At 49.5% G+C, this 16,932-nt stretch overlaps 1 protein-coding gene across 1 annotated transcript; it reads left to right on the forward strand.

Moving 5' to 3' along the window:
* Positions 1 to 197: 197 nt before the first annotated feature.
* Positions 198 to 15,948, forward strand: heatr1 (HEAT repeat containing 1). Its single transcript, XM_031733718.2, has 45 exons — positions 198 to 285; positions 1,324 to 1,479; positions 1,566 to 1,782; positions 2,629 to 2,770; positions 2,861 to 2,962; positions 3,064 to 3,204; positions 3,286 to 3,497; positions 3,593 to 3,726; positions 3,801 to 3,882; positions 3,958 to 4,059; positions 4,219 to 4,336; positions 4,420 to 4,527; positions 4,773 to 4,868; positions 4,952 to 5,040; positions 5,118 to 5,314; positions 5,404 to 5,525; positions 5,684 to 5,881; positions 5,974 to 6,142; positions 6,222 to 6,370; positions 6,452 to 6,644; positions 6,848 to 7,020; positions 7,100 to 7,264; positions 7,602 to 7,841; positions 8,012 to 8,143; positions 8,278 to 8,381; positions 8,923 to 9,069; positions 9,465 to 9,583; positions 9,665 to 9,786; positions 10,319 to 10,447; positions 10,531 to 10,755; positions 10,850 to 10,979; positions 11,746 to 11,921; positions 12,003 to 12,055; positions 12,132 to 12,255; positions 12,396 to 12,536; positions 12,621 to 12,916; positions 13,000 to 13,150; positions 13,405 to 13,575; positions 13,989 to 14,123; positions 14,197 to 14,301; positions 14,388 to 14,550; positions 14,710 to 14,867; positions 14,976 to 15,134; positions 15,321 to 15,429; positions 15,774 to 15,948. Exons 2-45 carry the CDS (start codon positions 1,338 to 1,340, stop codon positions 15,860 to 15,862), a joined length of 6,429 nt encoding a protein of 2,142 aa, XP_031589578.1. The 5' UTR covers positions 198 to 285; positions 1,324 to 1,337; the 3' UTR covers positions 15,863 to 15,948.
* Positions 15,949 to 16,932: the final 984 nt, after the last annotated feature.

Consider the following 16,932-nt stretch of genomic DNA (forward strand, 5'->3'; position numbering starts at 1 on the left):
TTTAATTATAGAATCATTTTATTTTTCTCTGATTATTTCCCGTCAAATTTACATGAAAATTGATTCAGTTTTATTTATTTAATTCAATATATTTGAATTTGATTTTAAAGCGTTTTTCTTCGGATTGTTAAAAACAAGTTTACGGAAGTAGATGGGGTGAATCATCTCGCGTCGTCATCAAAGATTGAGAAAAAAAGGAAAACATCCGGAGTGAACCGGATGTAGAAGGATCCCGGTCACGTCCAGCACCGTACGCACGTGTGTCGGTGCAGTTTGAGGACTCAGGTTTGAGTTTTGGGTTTTTTCGGTGAAATGTTGAAATGTTTGAAAGTGTTGGAGAGCCTTTGAGACTCTTTGGAAGTGTGACGCGTATTTCCGGTCAGAGCAGCCTTAGAGGTCACAGCGGGTCCATCTGCGACCCGATAAAAGCTCCGCGTGTTACTGCGGGCGGAATAAGTCTAAACTCTCTATGAGCTTCATTTAATCTGGATCGTAGTCCGAAAACAGTGCTCAGGAGGCGAGATAACGTTTAAGTTTCGAGTTATTTTACATGCAGAAGTTCATTCAGAAAACGGCAGATTTAACGTTTCCGCTCATGTCAGGACGTGCCCACCCATGTAAACATTTAATTAAACTCTGTATTTTAACAGAAACCATCTGCTTTTAATGTCGGCTGTGAACGAGTTAGTCAATAAACAGCTTAAATATGATTTTCTGACTTTTAAATAAATAAATCCGGAGTTTTTGTGGCTTTGATGTTGAAAAGTTAAATGGTGTAGAAACTCTGTTATTAACGCGCAGCTGCAGAGGAACCACGTTTCCCTGATTATTAAACTTCGTTAAAAATACTTCAGATTTAAGGTTTTCTTGTCTAAAAGACAGTGTACCGCGTGTAAAAGTGGCCTTAACTTCCAGTTCTTCCAAGCGCAGTCACTCTGAAATTCGTGAGGAAAAAAGTTATTATTTAATTGTTTGGTTTTAATAGATGTCTCTTTGCACAGCTGCTGTTCATTATGCTATTTTGGTTCGATCGCGTGTACCGTGATATTGAGCCAACATTTACATTTCAAACCTGCTGTTTCTGAATTTCTGTGTGAACCTTTTTCATCTTCTGTGTAATTTACATTCCAAACTCCCTTTAAAAATCTGCAGATTTAACGTTCCCCCCTTTGAGACAAACACAGAGGAAAAGGAGCTGATGTTGATTTTTTTTTTTTTTATTAAAGATTAATCTAACTGTCTGTTTTCCTGCTGTTTAAATAAAGTTTTGTGCAGAGGCCTCAGACTGATGCCAGGATTTGGCTGTTTTTGTGTCTCTGTCAGATTAATCGTACATCATGACGTCGTTAGCTCACCAGCTGAAGAGGCTCGCGCTGCCTCAGAGCGATGCCAACCTGCTGACCCGTAGGGAGGTCGCCTCGCTCCTCTTCGACCCCAAAGAGGCGGCGTCCATGGACAGGAGCACCTTCTACGCCCTCGGTGAGTCCCACCCTCCTCTTCCTCGTCTCCTGTTCCAGCCCGTTTCCTCCCTGACCTTCAGCCTGTCTGTCCTCTTCCTCGTGCAGGATGCACTGGGCTGGAGGAGCTACTGGGAATCGAGCCAGCATTCCTGGAGTTTCAGAGCACCCTGTTCAGTCCCGCCTCGACAACCCTGGAGCGCAGCATCCAATCCAAGGAGGTCAACAAGAAGTTGGACGCCGGCATCTCGCTCTTCCTCACCCGCCTCTGCCCATACTTCCTTCTCAAACCGGCTCATAAGTGCATCGAGTGGCTCGTTCACCGGTACGCCGCTGAGGCGTCGCAGCTCAGTTATTCTCTCAAGAAAAATACAGAAAATGACACTTTGTGTTTGAACAGTGAATCATTAGAGAAATGGAAAACAAGCCAAACTCCATTCAGAAAACTTCTGATTTAAGATTTCACTGTGTATGAATGGCACGTCTGTATGACGGGACCATTAACACTTCAGAAGTCAGAAGGATCCACTTTGAAATTCAGCATGAAAATACTCCATCTGGCTGTCATTTAACTACAGATTTTCATTCTGCCTTTCCAAACAGACAGTTTTTCTGTAATCATCAGATATTAACATGTCTTGAATTTAAAACGTGACTCATTAACTTTTCACTTTAGTTTTCTGGTCTGAGGCTGATTTACATGCAAAAGTCCTTTCAGAAAACAGCAGATTTAAGTTTTTCCTGCTGATCTGGAATATTACTGTGTGCCGATGTTGTGTTTACGCTACTTTTGTATGAAGTTGAAATCTGGCTGTAATCAGGAACTAATTTATGGACCACGGTCCCCTTTTAAACGCAGCACTGTCATATTCCATCAGCCTGCTGTCTAACGATGATATTTCTTCACTGAATTATGACAATAACCTGTTATTTGGTCATTTCCTAGTGTGGAGCTGATTTATGGAGCAAATAGTCCTTCAGGAAACGGCAGCTTTAAGGCGCTGACGCTTCATTAACACGTTTATATCAACGCTGACGATTATTATTCATATTTATTTAGTTAAACAGATGTGATCTGTGAAGCAGCAAACCTTAAATGTGCACGCTCCTTCACACTCTGTATTTCCTGTTTTATACTCCGGTGATGATTCCCGTGTTTTCCCGTGTTCAGCTTCCACATCCAGCTGTACAACGCCGACAGCCTGCTGGCCTGCGCGCTGCCGTATCACGACACCAACGTGTTCGTCAGAGTCCTGCAGCTCCTCAAGATCAGCGACGCCACGAGTCGCTGGAACTGGCTGCACGGCCTGCAGGTCGGTGACTCGCCTGAACTGGAGCGCCTGTGAGGTCCGTCTGCTGATCAGAGTGACGTGAAATCTTTTTATTTGTCGTTGTTTGTTCAGAAACCCGGCGTGCCGTTATCCAGAGGAACTCTCATCGCTCACTGCTACACTGACCTGAGCTTCATGGACTTTATCTGCAGCCTGGTGACCCGGTCCATCGAGGTGACCTCCCTGACCCCTCCTGTTACCTGTCGACGTCCCAGAGAGGCTCTCGGGACACCTGGACAGTTACCTGCATTCACTGCTCTCCTTCTCGTCTTCAGGCGTATTCCGGACATTCGGGAAGTTGCTCCCAGCTCAGAGTGATCTTCTCTTTTTACGCCTCCACCATCGTCCCCGCCCTGGACGCCGTGGACAGAGTGTCCAACACCATCATCTCCAAGCTGCTGCCATACGTGCAGACGGTAACGTGCGCTATTATTCACATGACCCCGACCCGACAGGTGACGTGAGATTTAACCTCGCACGTTTCGTTGCCTCCTCAGGGTCTGAAGTCGTCGCTGGCGGACTACAAAGCCGCCACCTACATGATCGTGTGCCAGCTGGCGGTGAAAGTGGTGATGGAGGCGAGTCTGGTGGACAGCATCGCCGTGCACATCAGCAAGTCTCTGATCAAAGAGCCCGTCCTCGCCAAGGAGGGCGTGGGGTGCCTCATCGTGCTGCTGCAGAACCAGAAGGAGGGCGCCGTGGGGCCCAGGTAGGACCGACGCCGCCTGGTCGTGATGTTTCGGACACGCTCTGTCCAGGCGTGACGTCCTCTCACCTGTCTGTTTCTTTCTGTCTGTTGCTCAGAGCCGCCAGCCGTCTCTGCTCAATGGCAGCGCTGGTGCCGACGCTGCAGGTCATGGCGGCGGTTCACGATGTCAGCCCTCTGCTCCGCTACCTGCTGCCTCCCCTGGTCCAAAGCGTGTTCATCAGCAGCTCAGGTGAGGCCTGCAGCATGTACGTCTAATGCTTTACAGCGTCGCAGGTGGAGTTTACCTGAGTGTTTGTGTTACAGGTGAGACGGACAGGCTCGCAGTGCTGGAGTCCATCCTGGAATCCGTCCCACTGACCAAAGACCTGGACCGCACCGCGGCCCGGTAAACCTCCTCTCAGCCAATCATGCAGCCAATCACACGACACGTCTTCTCACTGTTGCCGTGTTTGTCCCGTAGGTTGCTGCTGGACGAGTATCTGAGTCAGAGCGAGCGCTCACCTGAAGAGCTGTCGGCCCTCGACCAGCGCCTGCTGCCTTTGGTGCGCCTGTTCGAGTCCAAGTACGTACGAGTAAATATTATGTCGTTTAGCGCAGTTGTCATAGAAACGTGTTCAGGTAAACGAGTCTGCACGCAAACAGCAGTGAAAACATGGCTGCCAGCCACAGCTGTTCTGGGGTACAGAGGGTGGAGCCGTGCTTAAGTTTTCTCCTCCATCAGGTACTGTGCAGCTTTGGACAGCGTCCTCGCAGGTCATGTGACCGACATCGGCAGCACGGAGCAGAAACAGCTCTTCCACCGGTTTCTGTCTTTGTCGCTGAGCAGCGGGAAACATCAGGTGAGCTACAAAACGGCGTCGCTCAGGTGAACTGTGGCGGTCTTCGTCTCTCTGAGCTCACAGTCTTCGATCTGTGTCGACAGATTTTAGGTGACTCGGACACGTCGCTGCTGCTCAGCCTGAAACACCCTCAGCCGTCGGTCAGAGTCTCGGCCATGGAGCACCTGAAGGACGTCATCGCCGCTGGACAGGTAGACTTCCTGTTTAATCCTCTGTGTCTGTTTCATTCAGGTGAACTTTGACCTCTGAGGCAGGTAATTGTGTAGCTTTGGTGCACCTCAGGGCTCTGCTCTGGGTCCTCTTCTCTTCAGGGAGGCTTTAAATCTGTGAAGCGTGATTGTTTTTTTTTGATGAGGACACACCTGAAATCACGAGCGTGTAAACGAGCCGGCTGACATTTTTAACCACACATTGTGGTCGTGTTTCCTCTGAGCAGCAGAGTCTGGATGAGGACTTCCTGAAAGACGCCGTCACGGAGCGTTTGAAGGACGACTCACCGGAGGTCGTAGCCGCCGCTCTCCAAGTCCTGGGGGTCAGTGAGACAATGGTTAACGGGTCTGATGGCGTTCTGCTTGATGGCGTTGTGGTTAATGGCGGTGTTTCGTTGTGTTTCAGGTGGTGTTTGACGTTGTAGACCGCGAGGACGCCGTCTCGTGTCTGCTGTCTCTGCTGCACAGAGCCGATCTGCCGGAGTCTGAGCGATGGTCAGTGAAAGCTTATTTTCCCTGCTGTTAATGATGCCTTCATGAACCTCCTGTAAATCTGAGACTCCTTCCTCCAGGGTTCCCGTGCTGACAGAGGTGGTGCGTTTACTGTCCGACCCGCGGATGGGAAATGGGGACGGCGAGCTGGTGACGAGGACGGGCTGGAGGCTGCTGCCATTCCTGGTCGTCACCTCGACCCAGCTCGACCTCGCCCGCTGCATCGCCCGGTCCCCCCTCCTCGCCAAACACCCGCTCACCCTGAATTGGGCCCGAGGTAACACACCCATTTCCTGTGGCGCTTTCATAATAAAAGCAGTGCTGTCCATCATTTCGTCAGTGTCTGAAACTTTTTGCGTCACACAGAGCTCGATGACGTGATGAAGAGAAGCGTTGAGCCCGACTTTGTGGGTGTGGCTAACGAGCGGCTGGTCTCCGTGCTGACGAAGAACCTGGCGAACATGGAGCACTTCTCCAGGCGCGACGCGGTGAGTGCAAACGCCTTTCCTCGTGTCGCTCACGTGAACGTTTTCAAGCGTGAATGTGTCTGAGTCGCGGGTTAGCCGTACTGTTGGGACTACTTTCAGCAGCGGATTGATCTGTTGTGAGTGTGTCAGCTGATGGTTTCCGTGTGTGTCGCACTCAGCTGGAGAACCTCGCCGTGCTGGTGGAGCAGCAGCGATGCTCCGGCCTCAGGGAGCGCGCGGCGTTCCTGGTCCTTACCCGGACGCTGCTGCTTGGTCTGGGCGAGCTGAGCGAGACGCAGCACCTGCTCACCGCTCAGAGGGTCTACGCGCTCCTGGAACGCCCCCTGCTGGAGGTCATAAGGAGCGACGCGTCACAGGTCGGTCGGCCTTTAACATCCCGCTTCCCGCCCACTTGCATTGTGGGTAATGTCAGCAGCAGGTTTTGATGGATTGTGTTGGTTCTGAACAGGAAGCTGAGCGTCCCGTCTCCGTGCCTACCTCCTTCTCTGAGGCGGCGGCGCTCTACCTGAGCAGGTGTGCTCAGGGACAGCAGCCGGACTCAGAGTACGGCTTCGTCCTCGTCGCTCTGCTCCGAGACTTCATTTCCTGCCTCAAGTGTCACGACGCCTCCTTCAAAGGTAAAAACTCCCAGAGCAGGCGAGAGCTTAGGTAGAACAGGGAACCAGTCAGCTGACTGGTCACATGATTGTCTTCCAGGGGCGGCGTGGTGGAACCCGGAGAAGCTCGACACAAACACCTGCTGTTACCTGGGTCTGATCTGCCGCCTGTTCGGCATCATCATGAGCGGCGCCGCCGAGGGAGCGACGGCTGACAGCTTCAGAGAGCTGATGAAGCTGCTCGTCCAGGTATGACATCATTTCCTGTAAGCAGACGTGATGTTTCAGCGTGATGGAACGAGCCGCTAACCTGAGAAACCGTCACCTCAGGTCCACCTGCGCGAGCCGAACGTGCTCTTCAGGTTCCTGTGCATGCTGTGGGGATACACCAGAAACCATGGAGACCAGCTGGATGTGAAGGTGGGCGCCGTCCTGCAGACGCAGGTGCTGTACATGGGCGGAGCTCTGCTGAGCACCCAACCCGCCTCCAAGCTGAAGGAGCTTGCGGCCGCCAACTCACCAGGTGAGATACAAATATTACAAATATTTACAAGTATAGAAGATAACAAATAAAAACAAAATCACAAAAATGTAACAAATCATTTAAAAATTAAGGGTAACGTAAACAAACCTCAAACTAACGTTAAGAATAATTTTCCTTACGAGGTTAATAAAACACCTGTTTGTGTGCGTGTGTGTGCGTGTGTGCGTGCGTGTGCGCCTCAGTCGTCCCGTCTCTGCTCTGCTGTCTCACGTCTCCGGTTCGGGAGGTCCGGAGGGCGGCGCTCAGCGTCCTGCAGAGCCTATCGGCAGCCAACACGTCCCCCTTCCAGCCAATCACAGAGAAGCTCCTGTCGACATCAGAGGAGATCGTCGCCGACCCGTCTTACCTCAGGACGGTGAGGACTCTGAACCAGCTGATTGGTTTGAATCTGGACTTCCTGTATTTGTTGTTCTGACTTCCTGTTTTGCCTGCAGGTTCTCGGCGTGCTGCACAATGAGTCATCATGCAGTAAAGCGAAGCCGCAGCAGAAGAAGCTGGCAGCGGCGATGCAGCTGCTGCTGCAGAGCGTTCAGACTCCGAGCTGCCCGTCATACATCGCTGCCGCCCTGCTGAGAGCGCTGAGCGAGGTCAACGGACAGGTGAGCGGGCGGGAACGCGTCTGAACCTGAAACGGGGGATTCGCCTGTTTGTTCACCGCTGACAGGACGTCTTTGTTTTAGAGTCAGTCTCAGATCTTTGAAGCTGAACAGTTTCCATTTCCTGTTGTGTCGTGTTTGATAGCGGCGTTGTCGTGAGCGCTGTGACGCATTGTTGGTGCAGGTGTTCATGCAGCGATCAGATCATTGATTCCTGTGCTAATCCGTTATCTAACCTTACACTCCAGTCTGATCGGGTTAAATGTCGTCCTCGTCTAAAGATCGATGCTTTGTGTCTCGTTTGACCACCTCCTCCTCCTCCTCCTCCTCCTCCTCTCAGTCGGCGCTCTCCAGCCTGCTTCCTGTCCTCGATCGCCTCCTGGAGACCGGCCCCGACACGCCCACCCTGCTGCGGGCCGAGGCACAGCTCCTGCAGCTCGTTGTGGGGAAGTACAATGAGGCGTCGGCGCCCCTGCTGGCCAAAGACCAGAACTGCCTGGACCTGTTCATCAGAGCTCTGAAGACCTCCACGCAGCAGCACGCCGGCATCCCGAGCTGCCAGATCATCGCTCTGGAGCAGGTCAGGAGGACAAATCCACCAATCGGGGGACGGGGACTAACCCTACCCGAGTGCACACTCACAGTCATGCTGTGCATCTTTGATTGACAGTCTTTAATTAAAACCCAGATTAAAGTCTGAGTGACCGGTGATGATTTAACGTGTTCAGATGTCTCTGCGTGTCTCTGCAGATCACGAAGCCCTTCTTCTCCGCCCTCGGGGACGAGGCGGTGCAGCAGAAGCTGCTGTCGACCATGTTTGACCTGCTGGTGGAGAGCAGGAGTCCGGCGGTGGCCAACACCATCAGCAGTGTCTTCAAAGCGGTGAGCCGAGATCGTCTGCACAACATTTAAATGGAGATTTTTCTTTCTCGTAAAAGAAGAAAAATGACTGATAATGAAACGGTCGTTTGTTTCGGGATGAATCGCTGAACGTGTGACCTTTGCGTTTGCCTCAGGTCGTCGTTGACTGTCAGCTGCTGGCCAATGAGCTCGCTCCTCCAGAAAAACCCAAAGTCAACGTGACGGTGCAGCAGACCCGGCGGAGCCGACTGTCGCAGAGGTATATACGCCCTGAAACGTTGCTGAGGTCACGTGATCGGACCAGTTGGATCTGCAGGAGATTCCCTTCAGACAAAAACGGATTTCTGCAGCTTAAAACAATCAAATTAATTGTAGGCTGTGATTATTCTGTGCAGCGTGACATGAATGAATATGAATGATTTGCTCCTGTGTTTATTTACAGATCTTTGATTACGATCTATTTTGAAACAAAGTTGTAGTTCAGAGTTCACTCTGATGGTGGCGCTGTTGTCTTGTTTCTCTTCCATTTTATTGATGTAATTATTGAACAGAAGTTGATAGAAATCGGTTAAACAGGTTGACGTCACCTGTTTAACGTCCGTGCAGCCTGCAGGCCCTGATCAGCACTTTCACACTGTAACAGATCTGATTTCCTTCTGATAGTTTCAGAACAGAACATTTCAGCTTTTAGTTGCAAAAAATTAAAAAATGAGCCACAATTTTCCAGAAGCAGCCTCAGAGTCTGAAAGTGTGGAGTGTCCACGATGAGTGATCGGTGTGAACCGCTGCTGTGTGTTCAGGAAACCTCAGGAGAGCAGCGATGCGGCTCCAGCGGGGGGCGCTGTGTCGTGGCAGAGAGTCGCGCTGATCCTGGAGCTGCTGCAGCACAAGAAGAAACTGAAGAGAGCCCAGGTGTTGGTGCCGGTTCTGTTCTCTCTGCTCGCCAGGTAACATGACAGGAAACGCCACGTTTTACAGCGCGTCAAGTTTCTGATGTTTTGTGATTTTGTTTAAACTGAAAGAAGAATGAAGGCTGTAGTAAAAGTCCTCATTAAGACCTCGTGTGGATTTCATCATCATCATCATCATCATGGATTTGATCCGTGTTTGGACTCGTGTGGAAGTAGAAGCAGGATTTTGTGACTCCGGGCTGCAGAGAGGTCCAGTCTAAAAGTGGAGCTTCTGCTGCATGAAATTATTTCTTCTTCTGTTTGTTTAAGACAGAAGTAACAAAAAGATGAAAAATCGATTGATAGAATTTTATTTCAAACATGGAAATGTAACTGAAATAACAAAAGAAAAACAAAAACATTTGAGTAATAATAACTCCGTCTGTCGTCAGGAGTATGGAGCCGTGCTCCGATGATAACGCCAACATGGAGTACACCAAGCAGCTGCTGCTCAGCTGTCTGCTCAACATCTGCCACAAACTGGCTCCAGGTGGAGGAGCTGTGGCTGCAGGTGGGTGTCGGAGGAGGAGGATGATGATGAAGGTGTGTGTTTGTGTGTGTTGCTTCACTGTGCTCTCCTTGCTCTGTGCAGACATCCTGGATGAAGACAAGTTCAGCGTGGAGCTCGTGGTTCAGTGCATCCGAACGTCCGACATGCCGCAGACTCACCACCACGCCCTGCTGCTGCTGGGCACCGCCGCCGCCATCTTCCCCGTGAGAGCTCCGCCTCCTCTTCCGTCTGTCCATCACCACCTTTGCTCTTCCTCCTCCTCTTCCTCCTCTGTCTGTCTGCAGCTGAGAGTTTTATGTCACTGATACAAAGAGCGGTCTAAGCCCCGCCCCCTGAGACTGAAGCCCCTCTGTGCATCTGTGATGACATCATGGCGGCAGAAGTGTTTGTTTAAACAAACGTAAAAATATCGATGTCCTGATGGATACGGAGGATCAATGCAGCCGACATTTTAAACAAATATTAGACGATTGTTTTGATTTTGTTTATTTTTACTTTTAATTGTAGTTTAATGAACCCAAAGAAGGAAACACGAGAAGCAGTTGGTGATGTAGTTACAGCAACTGATACAAATAAATGAAATAAAGTAGTAATTTAATATTTTATACGTTTAATATCAGATTTGTTTTAGAAGAGAAGAATTAAAGGAAAGAAATTAATCAATAATACATAAATACGGGAATTAAAGATTTATTTAATAACCAGAAAACAAACGCGTTCGTGTTCTTCCTGCAGGAGAAGGTCCTCCACAACATCATGCCCATCTTCACCTTCATGGGCGCCAGCATCATGCGGCTGGACGACGCCTACAGCTTCAGAGTCATCGACAAGACGGTGCAGATGGTCATACCTCCCCTGATCCAGGTGAGGCGGCGTCGGAGCCGACAAACGTGCCCGTTTTACACGAGTGGCGTGGCGATAACCCTCGTTGCTCCTCCTCCCAACAGGCCCAGCAGCTTTCTGATGGAAGCTCCGCCTCTCACGTGATGGCCGTAGTGACGAAGATCATGCACGTGTTTGGCGACGCACTGCCTCACGTGCCCGAGCACCGGCGGCTGCCAATCCTGTGTCAGCTGGTGACCACGCTGGGTCCCGCCCGCTTCCTCTGGGTCCTAATGCTCCTCCTGTTCAAACTGCACGCCACGCAGAGCGCCGGCTCCACCAGTGAGAAGGTAACAATCGCCTGCTTCTGTTTCTGCAGAGCTTACCACCTTGTTTCGCGTCTCTGCGTGTTTAACGTAGTTTATTTTGTGTTTTCGTGAGCAGGACGCGGCGCTGGAGCGAGACGTGGACTTCTGGATTTCTCTGTGCTGTCAGTTTGACATCAGCGATCAGCTGACCTCGCTCATCAACATCTTGAACTTCCTGCTGCAGCTGCCAGACGACAAAGACGACAGTAAAACAAAACAAAAGTTTTAAATCATCAATAATATAATCATGTTTTTTGGTATGGAGGACTGTAAGTGCCAAATCTAAAGAAAAAAAGTGATAACAATCGTATTTTTGAAATGTAAAACAGACTGATTTAAGATTTATTTCTTTTGTTATGATTCTTCTATCAGTTTACTTAATTTAAATTTTAATTAATATTAATGAGAATCGCATATTATCACAAGACGCTCCGAGTGTTTCATTTGGCAGATTTTTACTGTTACAGATGAAAGACCCAGGAGCCAATCATCTTTCATTAAAGTAATACATTAAAAATACAATGTTTAAAATAATGAACATCAAGGTAAATTAAATTATTTGCTGCTTTTATTTCTGACTCAAATTTTGGACATTTATTTTAAATTTAAGAAGGCAGGACGATATAGATAAACAAATAAATAAATAATAAAGTAAAATATTGTACTTGAAAATACTTGAAAAAAAACAGGTAAATTATTAAGAAAGGAAACAGAAATGTTACCACAAAGGACAATGACAATGAAAACATGTACATAAAAGTAAATATGGTTAATTTTTGTAACAGTTTAAATTTGTCTTTCATTTAAAATGTAGTATTTAAATTGAAACATAAACTAATTTGTAGAAAGTACACAAGTTACTCCAAATTGAAATAAATATTTGAACCCATCAGTCATTAATTCTGTATAAAGAGTTTTGGCGTATTTGGTCCTCCGTAGTCTGATGGAATTCTGGGTGTTTGTCTTGTGTAGCTCCAGTGAAACGGCCTGCCGCCCGGCGAGGAGCAAAGAAGACGGAGGAGGAGGAAAAGGTGGAGGAGCTGATCTTCAGCGTGGACGCTCACAGTGGCAAAGAGCTGCGACACTTCAAGTTCCTGTCCGTGTCATTCGCGGCTCAGCTGCTCGGCTCGGCGAGCTTCATCGCAAAGGTGGGCGACTGACGGTCAGGTGGTAAGGAGTGCGACAACAGTAAATGTTTGATGTTTTTTTTGTTGTTGTTGTTGTTTCAGGTCGTGGACAGTGACGATGACATGGACGCATCTCTGCAGCCACTACAGCAGAGGTGAGTGATGCGGTGATGTCATGTTGTTATGTGAGCGTTTGGTGGCGTTGAAGGTGATGTCATGTTTGTGTTTCAGGCTCTTGGAGGAGATCCTGCGCTACATCCACAGCGTCGCTCGCTGTGTGGAGGAGAACGCCGACAAACCCACCGCCAAGTTCTGGCGAGTTCTGCTGAATAAAGCCTACGACGTCCTGGACAAGGTTTGAATCCAGTTATATTTAAACTCCTCTCGTTAACATTAACAGCAGGTCATCCACCGTTAAACTCAGTTTCTTCTTCTTCTGCTGCTGGAGTGAAAGCCGCCCTGCAGAGGCGCTCTAACCTGCTCACCTTTGTCCAGGTGAACGCGCTGCTGCCCACGGACACCTTCATCACGGTGATGAGGGGCCTGATGGGAAACGAGCTGGCATCGGTCAGGAGGAAGGCCATGGACCTGCTCAACAACAAACTGCAGCACAGAACACAGTGGGATGCACAGCAGGTAACCGGAAGTGATGTCAGCGTTCTCTGCCGAGCATGTTTTCAGTATGAAACGATGACATCAACTTTTCCTGTCTGCCCTCAGGTTACCGTGCTCCTCCAGCTGATCGGCGACCTGCTGAACATTGTGGGTAAAGATCACAGGAAGGTTGCGGACGGAGCGGAGCAGGCCATCAACCGCCAGACGGCGCTCTTCAGCCTCAAGCTGCTCTGTCGCACTTTCGGCTCTGACCACCAGGAGACGTTCGTGCCCGTGCTGCTGCAAACCGTGGAGCTCGTCGCGGCGGCAGAGGAGGAGAAGAACGTGACGGGCAGCGCTCTGCTCTGCATCGCCGAGGTGGTCAGCACACTGAAGGCCCTCGCCATCCCGCAGTTACCCAGGTCTGTCACGCCCATCCTTCACCTTCACACGACCATGTGGGGAAGCCGCCCGCCAGTCAGCTGACTCGTGTTTATTTCCACAGGTTGATGCCAGCCGTACTGCACGCGCTCACAAACAGGAAGGAGCTTCTGATCAACGAGATCTACCTGCTGAGCGCTGTCACTGCCCTGCAGCGGGTCGCAGAGACGCTGCCACACTTCATCAGCCCATACCTGCACGACGCCACCTTACAGGTAACGCTGCCACGCGAACACCGGAGTGCGTCAGAAAAACAAAACAAAGGCTATAAAGGATTGTAGTGGAGCTGTGCTTTGATTGGATCGTGCTGTGCGCTCTTCCTAGCGCCTCAGTTTTTATCTGAAATGGTACGGCTCGATGTCGCTGCTGCTTTGATGGGACGTGCTGATTGGTCCCAGGTCACCTGGGGTGCGACGCGAGCATCACAGGGACTCCAACTATTATTCATTATTCCTATTCGTTCTTGCAGGTGTGTCGGCTGACCCGGCTGATGGAGACTTCCTCTTCCTCCTCCTCCTCCTTTGCCCAGCTCTCCATCCGTCTCGCCTCCCTGAGGAGCACCCTTGCCACCAAACTGCCCCCCAGGGTCCTACTGTCCACCATCAGCAGGTGCTACAACACTATGGTGGTCGATAAGAAGGTGAGAGTCGAGCTTCAGGAGTGCTTACTGTTTTCTACTGAAGCCGGTAAAGTTCAAAGTTTGTGTGTGCGCCTTGGCTTAAAGTTTTCCAGAATGATCCAAAGACAGATATGCTTAATTTTGGATTCAGTTGTTTAAAATGGCTCCACAAAAAGAAATCAAACATCCACCGAAAAGTGGAATCAGGGACTTAAAATTCCAAATTCTCACGCTGAACTTTGTTAAATGTCTAAAATCAAACAGCAGCAGTAATATCCTGTAATTTAACGTTTTTGTGCTTCAAGCCAGAAAAAAACGTTAAAAGTAGAAATCAGTGATAATCGGTCAAGCATCATCGGCGTCCAGTCGAGTCCCGCTCTGTGAGATTCCCGATGGTTTTCAGCTGTTAACGTCTCGTTGTCATTTCCCCGCAGAGTCAGCTGGGGGCGCTGCTGAGCATCCTCAAGGAGCACATCGCTCACATGGAGAAAGACCAACTCAGCTTCCACCAATCAGAGCTCACCACCTTCTTCCTCACCGCACTCGACTTCCGCTCCGAGCATTGCCAGGTCCGCTCAGCTGGTGATTGAGTAAATGTACTTAGATTACTTTACTTTTCTCACTCGTCTCTTTTGTCTTCAGGGCGATCTGGAGAAGACGGCGCAGGTTGAGGGCTGCGTGATCGACTGCCTGATCGCCATGGTGATGAAGCTGTCAGAGGTCACATTCAGGCCGCTCTTCTTCAAGGTAACGCCGCCGTGCCTAGGATTCAACCGCCGCCCCAGTTTCCCCCCGTGCAGCAATAACTGTGTGTCTGTGCGTCTGTCCCGCAGCTCTTCGACTGGAGCAAATCAGAGCGTAAAGATCGTCTGCTGACTTTCTACCGGCTGTCCGACCACATCGCCGACCGCCTCAAAGGACTCTTCGTGCTGTTCGCAGGAAACCTGGTGAAACCATTCGCAGACCTGCTGAGACAAACCAACAGCTCCAGCACAGGTCTGACCTCATCCACAACTTTTTCTCTTAATTGATTTTTAACTGTAAATTGTTACATTTATGTTTATGTAAACGTTAATATTTAAACAGCTGTTTGTTGGTAAAGCAGCCGTTTCCCAGCTGTCCAACTTTGACGGTGGATTTGCTTCTTTCTTGCAGAGTCGCTGCTCTTCGACTCCGATGACGATGGCGAGGAGAAGAGCTGCCTGCTGCTGCAGTACGTCCTCGACTGCCTCCACAAGATCTTCCTGTACGACTCGCAGCGCTTCCTGAGCCGCGAGCGAGCCGACGCCCTGCTGAGCCCGCTCGTAGACCAGGTGACACTTCAGAGGGTGTAATGTTTGTCCTAACCTGCATGATTCCACCCGCTGGGCGTGGTTTCATCAGTGACATCGAACTTTAACGGTTTCTGTGTTTGTGTCCAGCTGGAGAACCGAATCGGTGGCGAGCAGCGATACCAGCAGCGCGTCACCCAGCACCTGGTGCCCTGCGTCGGGCAGTTTGCTGTGGCGATGGCCGACGACTCGCAGTGGAAGACCCTCAACTATCAGATCCTCCTGAAGGCCAGGCACTCTGACGCCAAGGTAAGCTCACCTGCACACCTGACGGGCTCCCCTGAGCCCCGAGAAGTCGGTCAAGCTTCACTCTGTGACGCTGTCTGATCTCAGCCAGGCAGAGTTAATCGATTCTTGATGGTAATGCAAGGAGTTTTAAATTAGACTCTGAGTTGGTGTTAGTTATTGACTCAGCAGCTTCCTCCTCCTCCACAGGTGCGTTTCTCCTCTCTGCTGATGCTCATGGAGGTGGCGTCCAAACTGAAGGAGAACTACATGGTGCTGCTGCCGGAGACCATCCCCTTCCTGGCTGAACTCATGGAGGGTGAGGCGCACACACAGACAGCTGTTCATGCACACCTCTCGTATTAACTGTTGCCTCTAAGATGTAATGTAGCTGTCGGCCACAAGAGGGCAGCACATCTCTGACAAGAGAAAACATCTAGATCCAGATGTTTCAGAATAAAAGCATGACAGATGAAACGCATTTTCACCATCATGGAGAAATGTCAGTAAAGGTTCAAATCAAATAGGACATCAGAGACGATAAAATGCAAACAGAATGAGTGAGACCTGCAGTAAAATATTACGTTCATGTTTCAGTGGAGCTTTGTTCCACCTGTGAGGCCAGGAAACGCCGTAGCCTCAAACCTGCTGTTTGTTTTGCAGACGAGTGTGAAGAGGTGGAGCTGCAGGTCCAGAAGGTGATCCAGGAGATGGAGAACATCCTGGGAGAGCCGCTGCAGAGCTACTTCTGACACGCACGCTGGTGTGAAGCTTCAGCAGAAACATAAATATTCTGATTCTGTTTTTCATGTAAGAAATAATAAACATTTGTCTCAAATCTGCTTTTTATTTACTCTGAACCTGTTTGAAGAAGGTCACATGACTCGTGGACACTGATCGCAAATCATTCCTGCTGGGCAGCGGCATCTACGGAAGCCTGCTGATGCCAACTGAGTGAAACCATTAACAGCTGACAGCCGCTAACGGTTTCATAACACCACTTTAAGGTTACCATGGTGATGATGTTTCAACAGGTGTCCACCTGCTTTAAAAATCACCAGTGTCCCGGCTGTTTGTCCACAGCGCTGTGGTTTCACTTTTCCAGGTGTTACAGATGTGTCGGTGAAGCAAGGTAAAAAGAAACGCAGCATTTCTGCTCCAAAACTCCTGGGTCAAAGTTAAAGGGCGGTTTGAGGACACTCGTCTGTCTCAGATGCTTCTGGATCATAAAGGTTGGATCTGCTGGTTTTGGGGAGACTGCACTGGAAAGAAGAGTTTTCCTGTGAACGCTGTGGCTCTGACAGTCTGACCATTTAACCCTGTCATGCATGAATTATGACAACCTCAATCAGGATTCTTTTCGTATCGTATTTTTATTCATCTTTAGGCAGGAAAAGATAAATAAAAATACTTAAAGGGTTAAATAACCGTAATTACAATGAAACACGTCATACATCTGTAGTAACATTAAATGTCCAGCAGGTGTCAGAGTATGGAGTGACCCATCAGTGTCCAATATAGTGGTTTATGTGCAGGTGTACCATCAACACTGACACAAATACAAGAAAACAGCCTTGGAATAGCCGTGCACTGTAGGGACCACTATGGTGAAAGGGTTAAATGACCAGGACCTTTTCATTTTTAATTTAAACCCAACCAGTGCCCGCCCCTCCCTGCTTCTACTGGAGGCTTCTTCCTGTTCAAAGGGACTTTGTCCTTGGTCACCAAATGCTTGCTCGGTGGGGTCGTCTGATTGTTGAGGTGTTCGCTGTATTATTGTCATGTCAGTATAAAGCACCTGAAGGTGCGAGAAAAACAGATA

This window comes from Oreochromis aureus, linkage group 8 (assembly GCF_013358895.1).
Source record: "Oreochromis aureus strain Israel breed Guangdong linkage group 8, ZZ_aureus, whole genome shotgun sequence".
NCBI classification, from domain to species: domain Eukaryota; kingdom Metazoa; phylum Chordata; class Actinopteri; order Cichliformes; family Cichlidae; genus Oreochromis; species Oreochromis aureus.

Excerpts from the sequence above, each read along its gene's own strand:
- heatr1 (XM_031733718.2), top strand. The coding sequence starts at position 1,338 with ATGACGTCGTTAGCTCACCAGCTGAAGAGGCTCGCGCTGCCTCAGAGC. Across the intron at positions 5,315-5,403 it reads CACCCTGAATTGGGCCCGAG|AGCTCGATGACGTGATGAAG; the intron begins GTAACACACCCA and ends TGCGTCACACAG. Across the intron at positions 14,302-14,387 it reads TCAGGCCGCTCTTCTTCAAG|CTCTTCGACTGGAGCAAATC; the intron begins GTAACGCCGCCG and ends TCTGTCCCGCAG.